This window comes from Emydura macquarii, unplaced genomic scaffold, assembly GCF_026122565.2.
Source record: "Emydura macquarii macquarii isolate MOO-44397 ecotype Brisbane River unplaced genomic scaffold, CSIRO-AGI_Emac_v2 contig_3128, whole genome shotgun sequence".
NCBI lineage: Eukaryota > Metazoa > Chordata > Testudines > Chelidae > Emydura > Emydura macquarii.
Genome location: NW_027133265.1, coordinates 1,851,630 through 1,867,938, shown reverse-complemented (window position 1 = coordinate 1,867,938; position 16,309 = coordinate 1,851,630). Strand labels below are relative to the sequence as shown.

The window sequence follows — 16,309 nt, the reverse complement described above, 5'->3', positions numbered from 1 at the left end:
GAGCACTGGACTGTGTAATTGCAGATGCGGTTGCAGGCTCTGCCACAAAGCTCTGGACTATGTGAAGTAGGATGGAGATGAGTTTGTTGCCAAAATTCTGGCCAGTTCTTCAAAGAAAGAGGAAGTTATCTTGTGGTTGGTTGTTGGACCTCTGGTTGCAGTTTTCCACTCAGGTAGACTAGTCCTTCATTGCTTTTTTCCATTTGCATTAGTTGAACCTCCAGGCAACAGGATATTCAGCAAATCTCAGTTTCACTTGGCTGAACTTTAATCTTATATACACTCCTTGATTCAGAAGGCAAACAGGTCATTGATCCAATATCAGATCAGGTGCTTGATCATCTAGGATAGCGGCTAGATGAGAATCCAGCTAGTTATAAGAAGTGGATGTGGAAATGCTTAGCAAAAGAAACCACTTAAATTGGCATACCACTTTCTTGTTATGTATGGATGCATGATAGCTGATGTGAGAGAAAAGAGTGCTAGGAAGACATAATTACAGAGTGCTCCCTGTAAGACCCGGTGTAGTGCACTTTAAGATGTCCCTTCAGAAGCTTGGGAGGAATGTGGATTGGGAGAAAACATCCAGATAAGGCTCAACTCTAAAATAAGAATAGTGGTAGGACCCAGTTTAGTCTTATAAGAACAAGAAGGTCCAAAAGCAGTGCACATAAGTGATTAGGAATTTTGCAATATAATTTATAATTATATGTGGATGAGAGTCATGTGCAATATATAAGCCATATTACAACTTGATTTGATGCACACTAAAATGCTATCACGTAGACAGGACTTATGAGAAAAAACATGGAAGTCTAATGTTTGCTGATTCATTGCTGAAATTGTATACGATGCTCGTTACTAAGAGATTTCTATTTCGAAGTTTACAAACTTCTAACAACAACTATTATACATCCTTCTAGCTTGCACAAAATACACAGGATGACAGATACAATATTTTTATTTACAAAAAAGGGGCTGGTAAAAGATGATGTAAATAAAAATGTAATGCACCACTAAATAAAACTACATATCCCCCAGTAAATACTTATTAAATAATTAAGAACACCATCTACAGTACCGCAGAACCATGAAAATAATTCAATTTTATCAGGGTCAAAAGAAATACAGTGATTATGAATGTGCCTTGACCAGTTACAGAGCTTGTTAAGATAACATAACTACTGTCAGCAGTCCAACAGCGTGTACAGTGCCTTCAATTAATGCATTTCAGCATAATTACATTTCTGATGGGGTCCACTTCCCCAAGAAAAGGCAAAGCTAAGAATTTCATTTCTACATTCTAAACTCTGGAAGTACAGAGCCCAGTTAAAAAAAATCACAGTGGGTAAGAGATGCATATAAAAATACTGGGTGTTCCTTTCAAATCACAGGAATCATGGGACTACATTCACATATTTCTTTTACAAAATGCTATTGGTGTCAACAGAATCCAGTTCATTTTATGCAACAGTGAACTATGACAAACTATAAGTATATAGAAGTATATTGCAGGTTTGCATGTTTTGGTAGTTCATCAGTTTCCTCTTCCTTTCTTTTTTTTTTGTAGTCCCAATTCCTGAGGTGTAATATGAGTCATGAAGATACATGTAAATGCATTTACACCTCTTTTCTTGAACTCCGCAGATTACACAGACTGCAAGTCATGTATTCTACTACCAATAGCCACTGTTCCCCTTCCCCTATTAGCTTTGTACACTTATTCTCATATAACAGTGCATTGCATGAATGTACAAGAAAAATACTGGTTTTGCACTATACAGTTTCTAGAATATATACAGAATAAAATAAGTTAACTTTCTTCTAATGAGAATTGCTGATGGGCAGCATATATCTTTAATATACATTTTAAAGTCTCTGCAGGCAGCTACTTTTTGGTTAGTTATCAGTATTTGTAACATAAGCACTGATCAGAGAACTGAGCAGCATTCCAATAAAGTTAACAGATATATTATTTCTTTTAGAAACACTGGGGAATCCCAGTTTAAAATATTATTAAATGTCCTAACATTTACACACTATGAGGATTAGAAGCTAATAAAATAAAATTTCTCCAAAAATAATCTTGCATTGCTCTTTTAGGCATGCTCTGAGACCTTATCAACAAACATCCATACCTTCAAAATGCAACGGTCACATATCCATACATTTCACCTCTCACACATAATTCCTCATTACAGACAAAAAGAAAAGTAAATAAAACATTGAGAAATCAATGGTTTTTGCAAAGTCTTTATAAGTCCTTTTTCTGCTTGTTTGACTGCACATTCTTCATGACATTGCAAAGTGTGTCAATAGGCATTAGTTGATGATTACATTTACTGCTGGAAAACCAGGAAATCTTGCAGGTCTTCAGCCAAAATAAATCAGCCTTGATTTTAGCCTCATCCCACCTGCTTTACTTGTCTCAACATCTGGAGGCCATTACTGCAACAACATTTACAATTCTGTTTCTACAGAAAATAATGCATATATATGCATTGCTTTTAGCCCTTTTCCTTTAATATAGTTTATATGTATATAATAAAAAAAAATCACAACCATTGTGTGTAGAAACAGCAGTCAATAAGGTGTTAAGTCCATTGGTTTTTAGATCCTTGTTTTCTGATGAAATTTCTTGCTATGTTAAAATTCTGTATTGGCCATCAGTTTTTTATGAAAGGTGCTTGATAATGTTCTGAGGCATCTTTAGCTTCATTTCTTTTCTAAACGACAGCTGTTCAGAATCCAGTGCTCACCATATTTCCTACAGGTTTGGCTTTTGTTAGAAGCTGATAGGATTGCACCAAGCGTAGAGACTCTCGAATTTCTAGATTAAGTTCCATCAGTTTTGAGCTGGCTTCTGACATGTCTTGGTTAGAGCCTACTACTGCAAAGCTACCAGTCTGGCCTAGCGTCTGATGACGGAAATATATATGCAACAGAGTTTGAATTGGGTCATCTTCAGAACTGCCAAATATGTCATTGGGCCAAATAGACCTGTGAACATATGGTTTAAGTATTATTTTCTTTCAAAAGAAAAAATTAATTAGACAACATGACTTTCATTTTTGTTTTAAAAAATACATGTGTATATATACAGGAAAAGAATGTGAGAGGAGAAAAAGTTCTCTCTCTAAGGTGCTATTCCCATAATTATTAACAAGATGTCATTTTCTTTAAGGACAGTATTACATTAAGTTTATTTTTCAAAGGTTATAAACAGTTAAAATCAGAACTACCCTTTAAAAATGATGAAAATGCATGAGAGCAAAATGCATGAAAACAATCAGTTTTATCCTTTTCAACAAGGACATCTAACAAGAGTTGAAAAAAAATTGGAATCAAGCCTATCTTTAAATTAAAAATGTCCATTAGCAAACGGAGTACTGCTCTTAAAGTATAATAGTTTAAATCATTTCACATTTTACCTGAAAGCCTTGACCTGAGCGACAGCTGATACAAACTCCTTGCTTCTCAAGGTTTCAATGAGAAAATGAATGGCTGTTTCTGTGCTAACTTGGGAAGCCTCTGGGATTTCAGTTTCTTCAATACCACTGTCTGAGGCAGATTCAGCCTCTTTCAGACAGCTCTCCAGCTGGGCAAGTTCTTCTGACATGTTTATAACCTAAAACAAACATGGAGAGTTGAGCTTTTCTGGATCAAAATCTCTTTTCAGTTAAATGAACTATTGTGGGAAGACAGGGATGTGCACTTTCCCTTCCCCTAGCTGTGTATGAGGACACATAGACAAGGGCACCAGTGCGGTCACTTAGCCCAAACACTGATGCATATGGATGATGACATGGCCCAAGTACTTATAATGAGCATTTGGGCTTTCCCACAGTCCATCCTTCTTAGTCAGTTCTTTGGAATTCCTTCTGTTGTAAAACCTCTAACAGGTTTTTAGAATTTTTTAGAAATGTCATTAATTCTGGGTGTCCCCTTTTTTATGTTTCCAATTTGAGACACTTCTGTCTGATTTTTAGTTGTACTGAAGACATGTTATCAGCTTCTTGTATAGATATGCAGAGATGGGTGATATTCACCAGAAATGTGAATATGGCTCTAAAGCTGAATTGTGATTGGCTGCTGGCTGAAATGATTTGTAACATTAATTGCAAACTGATTATACAACTATGTACAGATGTGATGACTCAGGGGAGGCAGAAAGTGTCTTCATAACAGAATCTTCTTGATTGGAGTTGATGTACCTCATTTACAGCTTGATTAGTGTACACCAACAGTGCTACAGAAACATTTAAAATCCTTGAATTTTTTAAGATCACTGGGCTCCCTGCATTATTCTGTATTAAAGAGCTTTCAGATAGTCCAAAGATCAACAAAGATATATTTCAATGACTGAGAAAATAATTACAAGTTCTAATTAAAACTTTTATCACTTGGCTATAAAACAGCTGGTGTACACCTCCATTTTCAAAAGACATGATCCACTAATCAAAAAATGTTATAAAAAGATACATTTTTAATGGGTATTGCTTTTGAACAGGAACAACAGAATAATGTGACTTCCTTTACCTCTGCTTCTTTTTTGATTGTATCTACTTTGCTGATAAGTTTGGAATAGGCTTGGAACAGAAGCAGCAACTGGAAATGCAACTTGTATAACCTCCGACACAACTCCAGCTCCTACAAAGGTAAACAGCAACATTATCTTAAATTCAGAGCTAAACTACTACATATGACACAATCAGACGATAAATCATAGCCAGCTTGTACAGCATAGAATTTACAATATTAAAAATAGTTATTTCTTACTGCAGAGCAGGAAATGTCAAGAAGATTTACAAGCTAATGTAGTGAGAAGCTGATGAAAGCAGATGAAAGCTGCATTCAGGACTAAATTGGTAATTAGAAATAAAGTAGTATTGCTCTTGCAGGTTAAAAGTTTAACTTTTAAGAAGGGCAATCACATTTCCAACAAGAAAAAAAAAAGGATCCAAATGACATTTCAAAAATGTCATGCTCCAGCAGGAAATACATAGATTGCTTTTATTTCTTTTGGCTGTTTTGTCAGTTTAAACAGTATATCTGATATCGAACAAACAACTGTGATTTATGAGTATGGCCTCTTTTCCCACTGTTAATATAAACAGGTAAGTTATACTATTAACCCTATCCTTCAGATTACAATTGCATGATAGAGCAAGAGGAAACTAATTCAATTCTTAGACATAAGAATAATGTTTCCTTATGAAAGCTCATTGGTTTTATTTTAAGAAATATCAGATGGTTTATTCTTATTGGAATGGAGCAGCAATATTAACTTATGCACTTCTTTGTTTGTATTTTTTTTCTATCTAAAACACTAGTCAATGAGAGTACAATGTTAATATTGCTTTAGATTTAGACAGAGAAGCTACTGCTAATGTAGTCATCTGCTATTAACTTGTATTAATTATAGAATTGTATTTTGTACAAAGGACCACTAGTTCATGGGTTAGGACTATACAAAATTGAAGCACGCAGTACTTTTATAATAGTCTATGACGAGACGAGACAGATGGAGACCAGTTTGTTGACTGGCATGGTTAAGTATTCAATAAATCAAGAACCATCACTTACTGCTAGAATTTCCATTTGCTAAGCAAGAAGGTGAGCGGGTCACAAAAATACAAAGGAAGAAAAAGATCAAGAATTAGTGTAGGAAATCATTTTAATTAGGGTCACAGATGTCCCAGGTAAACTGGAGGAAGAAATATTTCTACCATTCATGAAAGGTTCATTGAATGGGCAAAATATCAGGCTGAATTCAAAGTGAAATTACTAAACACTCGCTGATATAACTAACAAAGAGTAACTATTTTTCTTGCTCTTCTACAGTATTAACAAAAATATACTTCAACTACAACCCTCCCCCAGCTCTGCTACATGAGGGGCCTGGAGTTATATGTGTGTAAATATTTATATAAACCATCAGACACAAGAACAGTTGGGGTTAAATATCTGTACAATGTGTTTTCCTTAATCCATGCCATCATATTTGAACATAGGGGGAAAAAAAACATCCCAAAAAAACCTCAAAACCCAAATCCCCTCCCTCCAACAACCATTCCTCCATTAAGTTAGGGTATTATATCAATCTGGATTTTGAGTCAACTCAGAAAGTCCTGGTTTTTGAGTTTTCAACTAAGACCTTTACAGTTCTTCGATGCAAGATTTTCACGGACTAATTTCCCTCTAGGATTGTGTATATGGTATTTTAGAAGTAGAATGTGGGGAGGGGAAGTCAGGAAAGCCTTATGGTGGCATGTAGAGTACATATACACTGAACGCCCCGCTAGCATGGGTATAAGTAATAGTGTAGACAGTGAGGCACTGCTTATGTGAACAGAGTAAAGACACACCAGAACCTTAAGGTATGTATCCTATATAGCTCTCTTCATATTCACTGTCTTCCCCATCTATGCTGCTGTTTTTAGCAGGGTAGTGTCCAACTGCCCGGCTGCTGCCAGAGCCTTTCCTACAACAGATAAAAGCTCTGGCAGAGGGTAGGCAATGGAGAAAGGCTCTGGAAGCTCCCTGCAGCAGAGACATGCACCCAGTGTGGAGCTGCTGGAGCATTTTCCCAGTGCCTATCGCCTCCTCCCAAGAACCTGTCCTTGTCACGTGTAGCTACACACTGCAGGAAGGAAACAGCCTGCTTTTCACCATGGCATGTAGCTACACGTACCCTACATGCTGCCACCAGTGTACACAAGTCCTTAGGACAGGGAAAGTCTTTACTTTTGTGTTTTGTACAGTGCTGAGCAGGTTGGTGGCACTGAACACATACAAAAATATTAAGCATATAAGAGATGATGCAATCAAAGAGATTTTTCCACACAAGAACAGTTTATGCTTTAGTATTATGTAAGTACACAGAATATATACAATGCCTATTTTTTATTCTGTAGTCTGTACTCACTAACATCTAAACAATGCAGTAATTAGGCAATTAGCAACTACTGGGCACAGTGCAATTTCAGGAGATTAGACCCTGATCCTGCACCATTAAAATCAATGGGAGTTTTGCTATTGCCCTTCAGTAAGCATAAGATCAAGTCCTTAAGGTACATCTACACAGCAAAAAACGCTCTGGTGGCAGTGAATCTCAGTGCAAGGGTCAACTGACTCAGGCTGATGGGACACATGGTGTGGGACTAAAAATAGTAGCGTAAACATTCGGGCTGGGGATGGAGCCTGGACTCTGGGACCTTCCACCCTTCAGAGTTGAGGCTCCAGCCTGAACCTGAACATTTACAATGCTATTTTTAGCCTTGCAGTGTGAGCCCCACAAGCCTTAGTCAGTGGACCTGGGCTCAGACTTGCTTGCGGTGGTTTTTTTTTTTTTTTTTTTCCCTTTGGCTGTGTAGACATACCCTTAGTGACTAACAGAAAAGAGCTGATTTCATAAGCTTCAACCAGCCATTAAGTCCCAGTACATGCCAGGCAGGATATATTAACCCAAAAATGAAAAAAAAAAAAATCTTGACAACAAAACAATAACAGACATGGATTTCTAAGGGGGATGTAGGCATAAACAGCTATTCTAAAAGTTGAAGTGAAGTTCTACTCTGAAAAATGGTATTGTGTGGTGTTATATTTATTGTCTCTCAATGACTTACTTATAAACTGAGTAAATTTGATGTGAAACAACAATTTTCTAACTGCCAGTCCTGGGATCTGATAGTCAAGATGCTATCTTTCTGGCTCACCTGTCATCACCACTAGGTAAGATTCTGTAACTAGATTTACTTAACAAGTATGTTGATGATGCATGTACCAGAACAGAATTCAGCTCTTTGTTCCCTAGCTGTATTGATGGCAGTGCTAAAAAGTAGTAGGAGAATCTTATTTATGATAATGAACCAAACATATCTGTTGAATCAGAAGGTGCCATTTTTCTGGCTATATCAGCATTTTAATGCTCTGTACATTAGCTGATTATTTTAATAATCTATCAGATTTCATTCACAAGGATTCCGGAAACAAGTACAACATTCGGTAATCTACAATAGTTCCTTCAAGCCATTTCTAAATATATTTGAAAAGTCTGTAAGAGGTGTATATTTTGAAAATACCTAAACTTTCCTTCCTTTGTGTGAGTGAACAAGTATTTTAAAATGTTTTTATTTTATATAAATGTATGATTCAATAAAAGGGTCATATAACTAGGAGCCAGCTTTGCCATTAACTCAATGCATGGCCTCAGGCAAGCCATCTAGGCAGGGTGTCTTCAAAGGTGTCTGAGGGAATTGGATATCTTACTTTTACTGAAGGTAATGTGAACTGGGCATCTAACTCCATTGTGCCTCTTTGATAATCTCATCTGTAGCCTTTTGGAAAAACTCTGCCCTTTATTGAATCCTGTGCACCTCTCACAAGCTCTAACAAGTCTGTACAGGGTTGAAGTAAAGACTGAATTTGGCCCTTCCTTCATCTCTCAGTTTCTCCATCTATGAAGCGGAAACAGTAATGCTCACTGTCCTCATGAGTATATTGGGAGAGTTAATTAGTGTTTATAAAGCATTTTGAAAATGTAAAGTGATAAATACAGAGTACTATTTTATTATTACATAGCTAGAGTATGTAATAAATCGTTAGGACGTGTAGGGAAAGCGTGCATACCTACATATGTTTTTTTATACAATGGAACACGTCAAGCAAGATATTAAGATGTAAACAATTTTTAATATGCATTAAAAATCCTTGTGAACAGGATTTAGTTTGTGTGCTTAGCCATTTTTCTGAGTTAAATATATTGGCCATTCAAAATGCTTAATACAGCTATACATAATAATTAATCTCCTGTTCCAATATTGTTTTAATCTAAAAACAAAAACAAAAACCAAGAATCTGAAATGGATTCTTTTAAAGAGATTTGTATAATTTAAAAAGGTCCTAATAGAATTTTGTGAAAAATGGAGAGAAAATTCCTTTCTAGGCTGAAATGCTGTATGCAAAGCGGGAATTTTTATTGCTGAAAATAGGATTTCTTTTAAATAAAAATTAATGACAGAGACATAAGTATAGCATCACCAACAGCACTACTGTATGGATTTTGTTTAAAAATCAGATTCTTATAAACAGATTTGATAGTAGAGTAAAAGAAAGAAAATGCTTCCCTTTCCCCTGACTTGGGTTCAGAATACAGACATCCAATGATTGTTAGGGCTTAGGCCTGTCCTCTGACATATAATACCCCACACTTTAGATATTGGAAAAACTGATTCTCTACTCACTGATTTTTTAAGATACATAATTATGTGTTATTCAAATGACTGGGCAGGAGAAACTCTTTGGCTATTTCTACACTATAAGCTAGGGTTGTGATTCCCCTGCATACATATTTGCAAACATCTAGAAGATAAGGTAATAAGTAACAGTCAGCATGGATTTGTCAAGAACAAATCATGTCAAATCAACCCAATAGCTTTATTTGACAGCGTAACAAGCCTTGTGGATGGAGGGAGGTGGTAGATGTGGTATATCTTGACTTTAGTAAGGCTTTTGATACTGTCCCACATGACCTTGTCTTAAACAAACTAGGGAAATACAACCTATATGGAGCTATTATAAGGTGGGTACAAAACTGGTAGGAAAACCATTCCCAGAGACTAGATGTCAATGATTCACAGTCATGCTGGAAGGGCATAACGAATGGGGTTCCGCAGGGATTGGTTCTGGGTCTGGTTCTGTTCAATATTTTCATCAATTATTTAGATAATGACATAGAGAGTACACTTATTAAGTTTGCGGACAATAGCAAGCTGGGAGGGGTTGCAAGTGCTTTGGAGGATAGGATTAAAATTCAGAATGATCTGGAGAATTGGTCTGAGATAAATAGGATAAAATTCAATAAGGACAAATGCAAAGTACTCCACTTAGGAAGGAACAATCAGTTGCACATGTACAAAATGGGAAATGACTGCCTAGGAAGGAGTACTGCAGAAAGAGATTTGGGGGTCATAGTCGACCACAAGTTAAATATGAGTCAACAGTGTAATTCTGTTGCAAAAAAAGTGAACATGATTCTGAGATGTATTAGCAGGCATGTTGTAAGTAAGACATGGGTAGTAATTCTTCGCTCTACTTCGCGCTGATTAGGCCTAAACTGGAGCATTGTGTCCAGTTCTGGGTGCCACATTTCAGGAAAGATGTGGACAAATTGGAGAAAGTCCAGAGAAGAGCAACAAAGATGAATAAAGATCTAGAAAACATGACCTATGAGGCAAGACTGAAAGAACTGGGTTTGTTTAGCCTGGAGAAGAGAAGACTGAGAGGGAATATAACAGCTTTCAGATACATAAAAGGTTGTTACAAGGAGAAGGGAGAAAAATTGTTGTTCTTAACTTCTGAGGACAAGAAGCAATGGGCTTAAACTTCAGCAAGGGAGGTTTAGGTTGAACATTAGAAAAAATTTCCTAACTGTCAGGGTGGTTAATCACTGGAATACATTGCCTAAGGAGGTTATTGGAGGTTTTTAAGAGCAGGTTAGACAAACACTTGTCAGAGATAGTCTAGATATTACTTAGTCCTCCCATGAGTGCAGGGGACTGGATTAGATGACCTCTCGAGGTCCCTTGCAGCCCTATGATCTATATACTTTCACTAGCCTTCTGAGCTAGCAGAAGTATAAATAGCAGTGTAGTTGCAAGGCACAGGTAACAGCAGCAGAGGCATGGCTGAGGGGAGCCAAGTATGTATTTGTCTAAACCAGTGGGTAGGTACTCATCTAAGCTGAACCTCTGCTGCTGCTAATCATGCTCCTGCAGCCACACTGCTATTTATACTCATGCAAGCCTGAGGACAGCTAATGCCGCTATGTGTGGAGCAGAATTACACCCCTAGCTCATAGTGTAGACATAGCCTAAGAAGTTTTTGTGTATGTATTCTGAATTACCCAAAGGTGGGAGAAGCATTTTCTTCCTTTTCACCTTCCCTATCAAATTTGCCTCTGAAAATGATTCTAAACAAATCTAGTATAGTGGTGCTGTTATAGTTATGTCTTTCATAATTTTTATTACAGGATCCTAGACGACAAAATAAAATCCATGTATCCAACAGTAGCAAAACAATGTATGTGCTTGGATTTTCCCGTCCGCCACTTTTACCGTACATTTAGTGAAAATACTATGCATATATTATTTAAGAAACAAACTTTGTCCTAAGTAGACAAGGTATACCTCATTACATCTATTAGTAGTGTTAAAGATACAGGTGAGCCTCATGCAATGTATTCATGCAATTTTTTTTTACAAATAAGTATAACATTCAACTAATAACAATGGGTTGTTTCATATGCGATAGTAATTAGCAAAATAACATTTGACAAGGTTTCTGTCATGAAAAAAACACAACAATAAAGCAAAATATTGTTCCAGACAGGTCATACATATGTATATAATACTAATTATATTAGATTCAGTACAGCTTTTTGGCCAGACAATAATTTATCTATCTGATGAGCACAGAAACAGAATACTAATCCTTTTTCTTCTAGAAACAGCTGCATAAAAGGCAGACTTGCTTTGGTACACAGATAGGATCTACCCTGCTTATCTACCCAATGTTATTAAGCCCTGAACCTGAGACTGGTTGCTCACTTTCATAAAAGACAGCCCTTTATTATTAGGCCAATACTTCATAAGAATTTAAGTTTTCAAAAGATGGTTTGATAACTGAAATGAAAAGCTGTACCATCATTCTTTAATCTTTGAGAAGATCAAAAAAAGGACTTTTGTGCAGAACACAAGTTTTTTATTTTAATATATTATATAAAAGGATCCACCAGAGACAGACACCTACCTGAGCATCAGTATTGGTTCTGTGAATGCCATCATTGGCACCAAATGTCCTTTTGCAGTCATCTAGCCACTACAAAATAAATATTAGCAATTAAACCTACTCTGCAACACTGAGCAAACCAAAGACTCTGATAAAAGCACCAAAGACCTGTATTGCTATGAATACCTTCCATACTCCCAGATCATCATCAGTAAAATTATTTAATTCATGCATTTTGATCATCTCATTTTGTTTAATTCCAGTTAAAACTGTCTTTCAGATGCCTGCTGCTTGGCACTTAATTTCTTACCGGCATTGACCTTGCCAATGAATGCCACTCTTTGTTCTGCTAGGAAAAAATGCTATGTAGCAGTAACCCTGTTCCCTCCACTGGAAATTTCACATAAACTTCATCATCCCATAGTGTGGAGTATATGTTACTTCTAAAGCTTTCATTAAATTTGGGGATTGGGGATGGAAGGCAGGTGGTATAGGAAATAGAAAATTCCTTAATTAAATATGCTAAAATAATTTCTCTTCAATTTGCTTTCAGAAAGATTCATTATATTATTTCTCAATACCTTTAATGGTTAAAAATATGTGTGTCAACAACACTTTGAATAAAATGTTAATTCAGTTTAAATAAATGGATAAATCCTGCTACATTTCTTGGGAAATATTTAGTACTATAGAAAATGTAATTCTTCTGCATAGCCACGTGTACAACAAATATATTCTATTAATTCAATGGATGTTTTGTTTAAGAGACAATCATTACCATCTAGGATGTAAAAGGTTAATATAAAGTATACATAAAAACAAGCAAACAGTTTGGCTGTACAATGTGTCCTTTTAGCCTACACAGAACCAAGCACATTTGGGGTACTACTGTAATACAAATAATATTAATAATGCTGAAATAGAGCATTACTGGAATAGCAATGCACCATGCTGAGATAAAGTGAAAATTATCCTCTGAAACACAGAACAGGAGCTACACATCCATGGAAGTATAATTTAGCAGAATGTGTGCTTTGTATCATGAGTCTTATTGGAAATCTTAGTGACCTTTTCCTAACCTTTGTCTGATGCAAGAAAGGGAAAAGAAAAATGTGATTTCCCATCTGCTCAATTTAATAAAGGCTACTTAGTGAATTAACTAGGCCTGTGTGCTTATCAGGAAGAGAAGTGGAATTCTCTAAACACTGTGGTGTCAGTTTCAATTAGTGACATGGATCCCACTGTACATTTTAAATCTTGTTTTTCTTTTAATCTAACAGCACCCATCAATAATGACATAGTTTACATCAAAACAAATGACATCAGAAATTGGGAATCTAATAGCTACGTTTCACACTGATGTCTTCTTACAAATTTGACATTTTTGAAATCTTAAAAGAGAAATAATTTTTTTTTAAATTCAGAGATCCTTGCAATATTTACATGATATATGAAATGCTCTATTTACCTATATTCTCCTTTGATTCAATGGTTTTTGTCCATAATAAAGATATGAACACAATTAAAGCCATAGTACAAGGGAAAGAACAGTAGTTCAGAAGAGCAAAATTGGACAAAATGAAAGATCTTAGCTCAGACCATTGGTCTAGCAATGCAAAGAGGATGTTGGCTTTATGTCACTTGCTCCTTTTTTCTGTGTGCCCTAAAGGGGCATACTGGGGACCATTCCTGCTAGTGTAAGTTAGAGTTGCCCTGTGAATGCTCTGACTTGCACTGGTAGGTAGTTTGGCTCCCAACTGACACCAGGATCAGTAGAAGCAAAAAAGGTGGCTTACAGACATCTTTGCTTCCCTGACCTCAGCTATGCTGGATAGGAGTTCCATGCAGCTACAACTCAAACTCCTATTTTTTATATGTGCAATTTATTTAAGTCTCAGGAGGTTAATACAATACACAACATATATATTTCATACATAATGCACTTTTTCAGGATAAAGTTTGTAAAACAGGTTTACAGTTAGCCTCATAATTCTAGGGGTGGATTCTAGAGGCCAGTAGTTTAACATAACACACAGACTGTATAAAAGCAATGATCACCTATTAGAATATAGCCAACCAATTTAGTTCATCCAGTTCCTGTATGTCTATTGGCTTTTTGTTAGCCAATACATATATGTTAGGCATAACTACACCACATTAAAATATATTATGTGCATGGTATTAATATAAAGTGTAGGGAAGTTATGTTAACTGAATGTAATATACTCTTCCTACAATTCTATTCACCCACATCATGTATTCCACAACACTCTAAAAACCTGAAGTCAGCTTTGGTATTAGAAAACAGGAAACTTGTCAAAGCAAAGATACAAGAATACTTTGAACCAAGTACAGTTAGGGGAAACTTTCACAGATCACAAGTACTTGGAATGGATTATTCAAATGAGATATGGGAAGTATAATGAGGTACCTTTATGGACCAGTACCTGCAATGCTAGTATCCAAACCAAAATAAGGAAGGTACAGAACAACAAGCTAAGGTCCTGATAGACAAGGTTTTAGTGATGTGTAAAGAGTTCTGTAACTGCAAAATCATTCAGAAATAAACCCTGCTAGCTGAAATGTGTGCATGCCATCTGTGTATGTTGAACATGCTGTGAGAATTTGCTTCCCAGGAGGAGGAGATGTATGTCTCCTTTATGTTTTGAACTGCTTTATTTTCAGACAACAAATTTGGCTAAGTTAGGTAAATTGGTCTCTTGAACATTTTAAAGAATGAACAACGACTGCAGTCAAACAACTGGCTATGCTTTTGAGTCAATACTTTCTTGTCCCTTGTTTATTTCACTTCACTGTGCTTTAGCTCAGCATTTCTGAAGACTTCCTAACCTCCATTCCATATAATACACAAACAGTTGTGAACAAAAATTGAACACATTGAAGAAATTAAAAGAAAATGTTTTAAAACTGTAGAACAAGGAAAAAAGTGTTGGAGAAAATTAGCCACTATTTTTAAATTAAATTATTTTATGCTAACTAAAAATGATAAAAATGTTACCCATCTTTTTTTTTCTGAATGCAAATAAAAAATAATACTCAAATCTGCCTTAGGCACTCAGTTGTTTCAGAACAATTCCTTTGACCCAATGAAACCTTTACCCTGCCCTAATCACTCACAAATACTGCAATAGAAGACAGGCTGAACACAATAATACTCCTTGAGAAGTCTTTTGACAGCATCACTACAGGAAACATGTGCTCCACTGTGATATATTGACAGAGGCCATCATTAACTTCCATATACCAGATTCCTTTATATAAACAAAATGCAAACAACTTAATGAGATTCTGCATTAATCTTTATGCATAGAATCTATAACAAAAATAAAAATACAAAAATATAGTTGAAAATTTGAAATGCATTTATGGTCAGAAAGGTGACAGATTGACACTTTCTTATTAAAAAATTAGAAAAAAAATTCACACTTTTTTACATGTATAATGGGCAATGAACTCACTGAGGAAGAATCCATATAGAGAGAATCCAAAAATGCCATTTCATATAGTCACTTTTCAGAGTAAAAACACAAATCTGGTTTCAAGTCTCTATTCTGCCTCAGATGTCTTGGGTGAAGTTGGGCACGTTACTTAGCCTCTTGTGCCTTAGTTCCCCATCTGTAAATTGGGGAAAATAATATTTCCCTATTTCACAGGATGTTGAGAATATATACGTTACAGATCGTGTGGCACTCTGATACTGTGGTAATGGGGACATCCCTAATATTAGATGAGATTTAAACAATCAGAAATATAGTTAGTGTAAGACACTTATATACTTGTGCTTCTCAAAATCCAATTATTGTTTAGGATTTGTCAGGTTTTTAAAAAATGGAAATAGTGTGATGATAACCTTTTTGATTTGAGTCATTTACTAAACAGAGAAAGTTAATTCTCTTGGTTTTGGCTACAATGGTGACTTTGAAAAGACTAAAGATGAAAGGATGTTTGATTTATGTTTTGATTTAGTCTCATCTCAAAACTAGAATAGTGTCTTGACTGAGAATACAGTAGCCTTTCCAATAAACCTCATTGAAATTTCTCTCCCTAAATTTATATTTAGACGGGACAATGCCAACTAGAAAAATCACCTCTGTGTGAAAATGTAGTACCTATTATGGTGTCTCCCCTAATATTGCTGTAACTGGAGGATACTAGAGTGAAAAAAATTCCACTTTTATACAGTTTGTTTACTTTGTGCATTTGACAGAACTTTAGATCTGATTCAACTCCCAATGAAGTCAGTCATAGACTCTCCATCGACTCCAATTAAAGTTAAATCAGGTTCTTAGAGTATAGTCGGTTTCGCTGTTTCCTCTGTATAATCAATTTCTCCCAAGCTAAAAAGACCCTTAACAACATTGAAAGAGGGGACAAGAAAAGCCCGTATTAAAAATGTTAAAAGGACTTTTTAAATAAAATTCAGGAAACAATTTAAAGGCTCTGATAAAAACCAGAGTTTTCAAAAATGTTTCTCCAAGAAGTTCAAACTGATATAGTC

The 16,309-nt window shown here is 35.8% G+C and overlaps 1 protein-coding gene across 9 annotated transcripts in view; it reads right to left on the bottom strand.

Annotated features, from left to right (window-relative positions):
- Positions 1–2,237: 2,237 nt before the first annotated feature.
- Positions 2,238–16,309, bottom strand: part of FRYL (FRY like transcription coactivator) — a 385,878-nt gene continuing 371,806 nt past the window's right edge. For all 9 annotated transcript variants that reach the window (XM_067531263.1, XM_067531262.1, XM_067531264.1 and 6 more), the window contains 4 exons: positions 11,812–11,880; positions 4,540–4,650; positions 3,432–3,628; positions 2,238–3,000 (listed from right to left, as the gene is read on the bottom strand). In XM_067531263.1, coding sequence (XP_067387364.1) covers positions 2,742–3,000; positions 3,432–3,628; positions 4,540–4,650; positions 11,812–11,880 — 636 coding nt within the window. In that variant the 3' untranslated portion in view covers positions 2,238–2,741. The remainder of the gene's footprint in view (positions 3,001–3,431; positions 3,629–4,539; positions 4,651–11,811; positions 11,881–16,309) is intronic.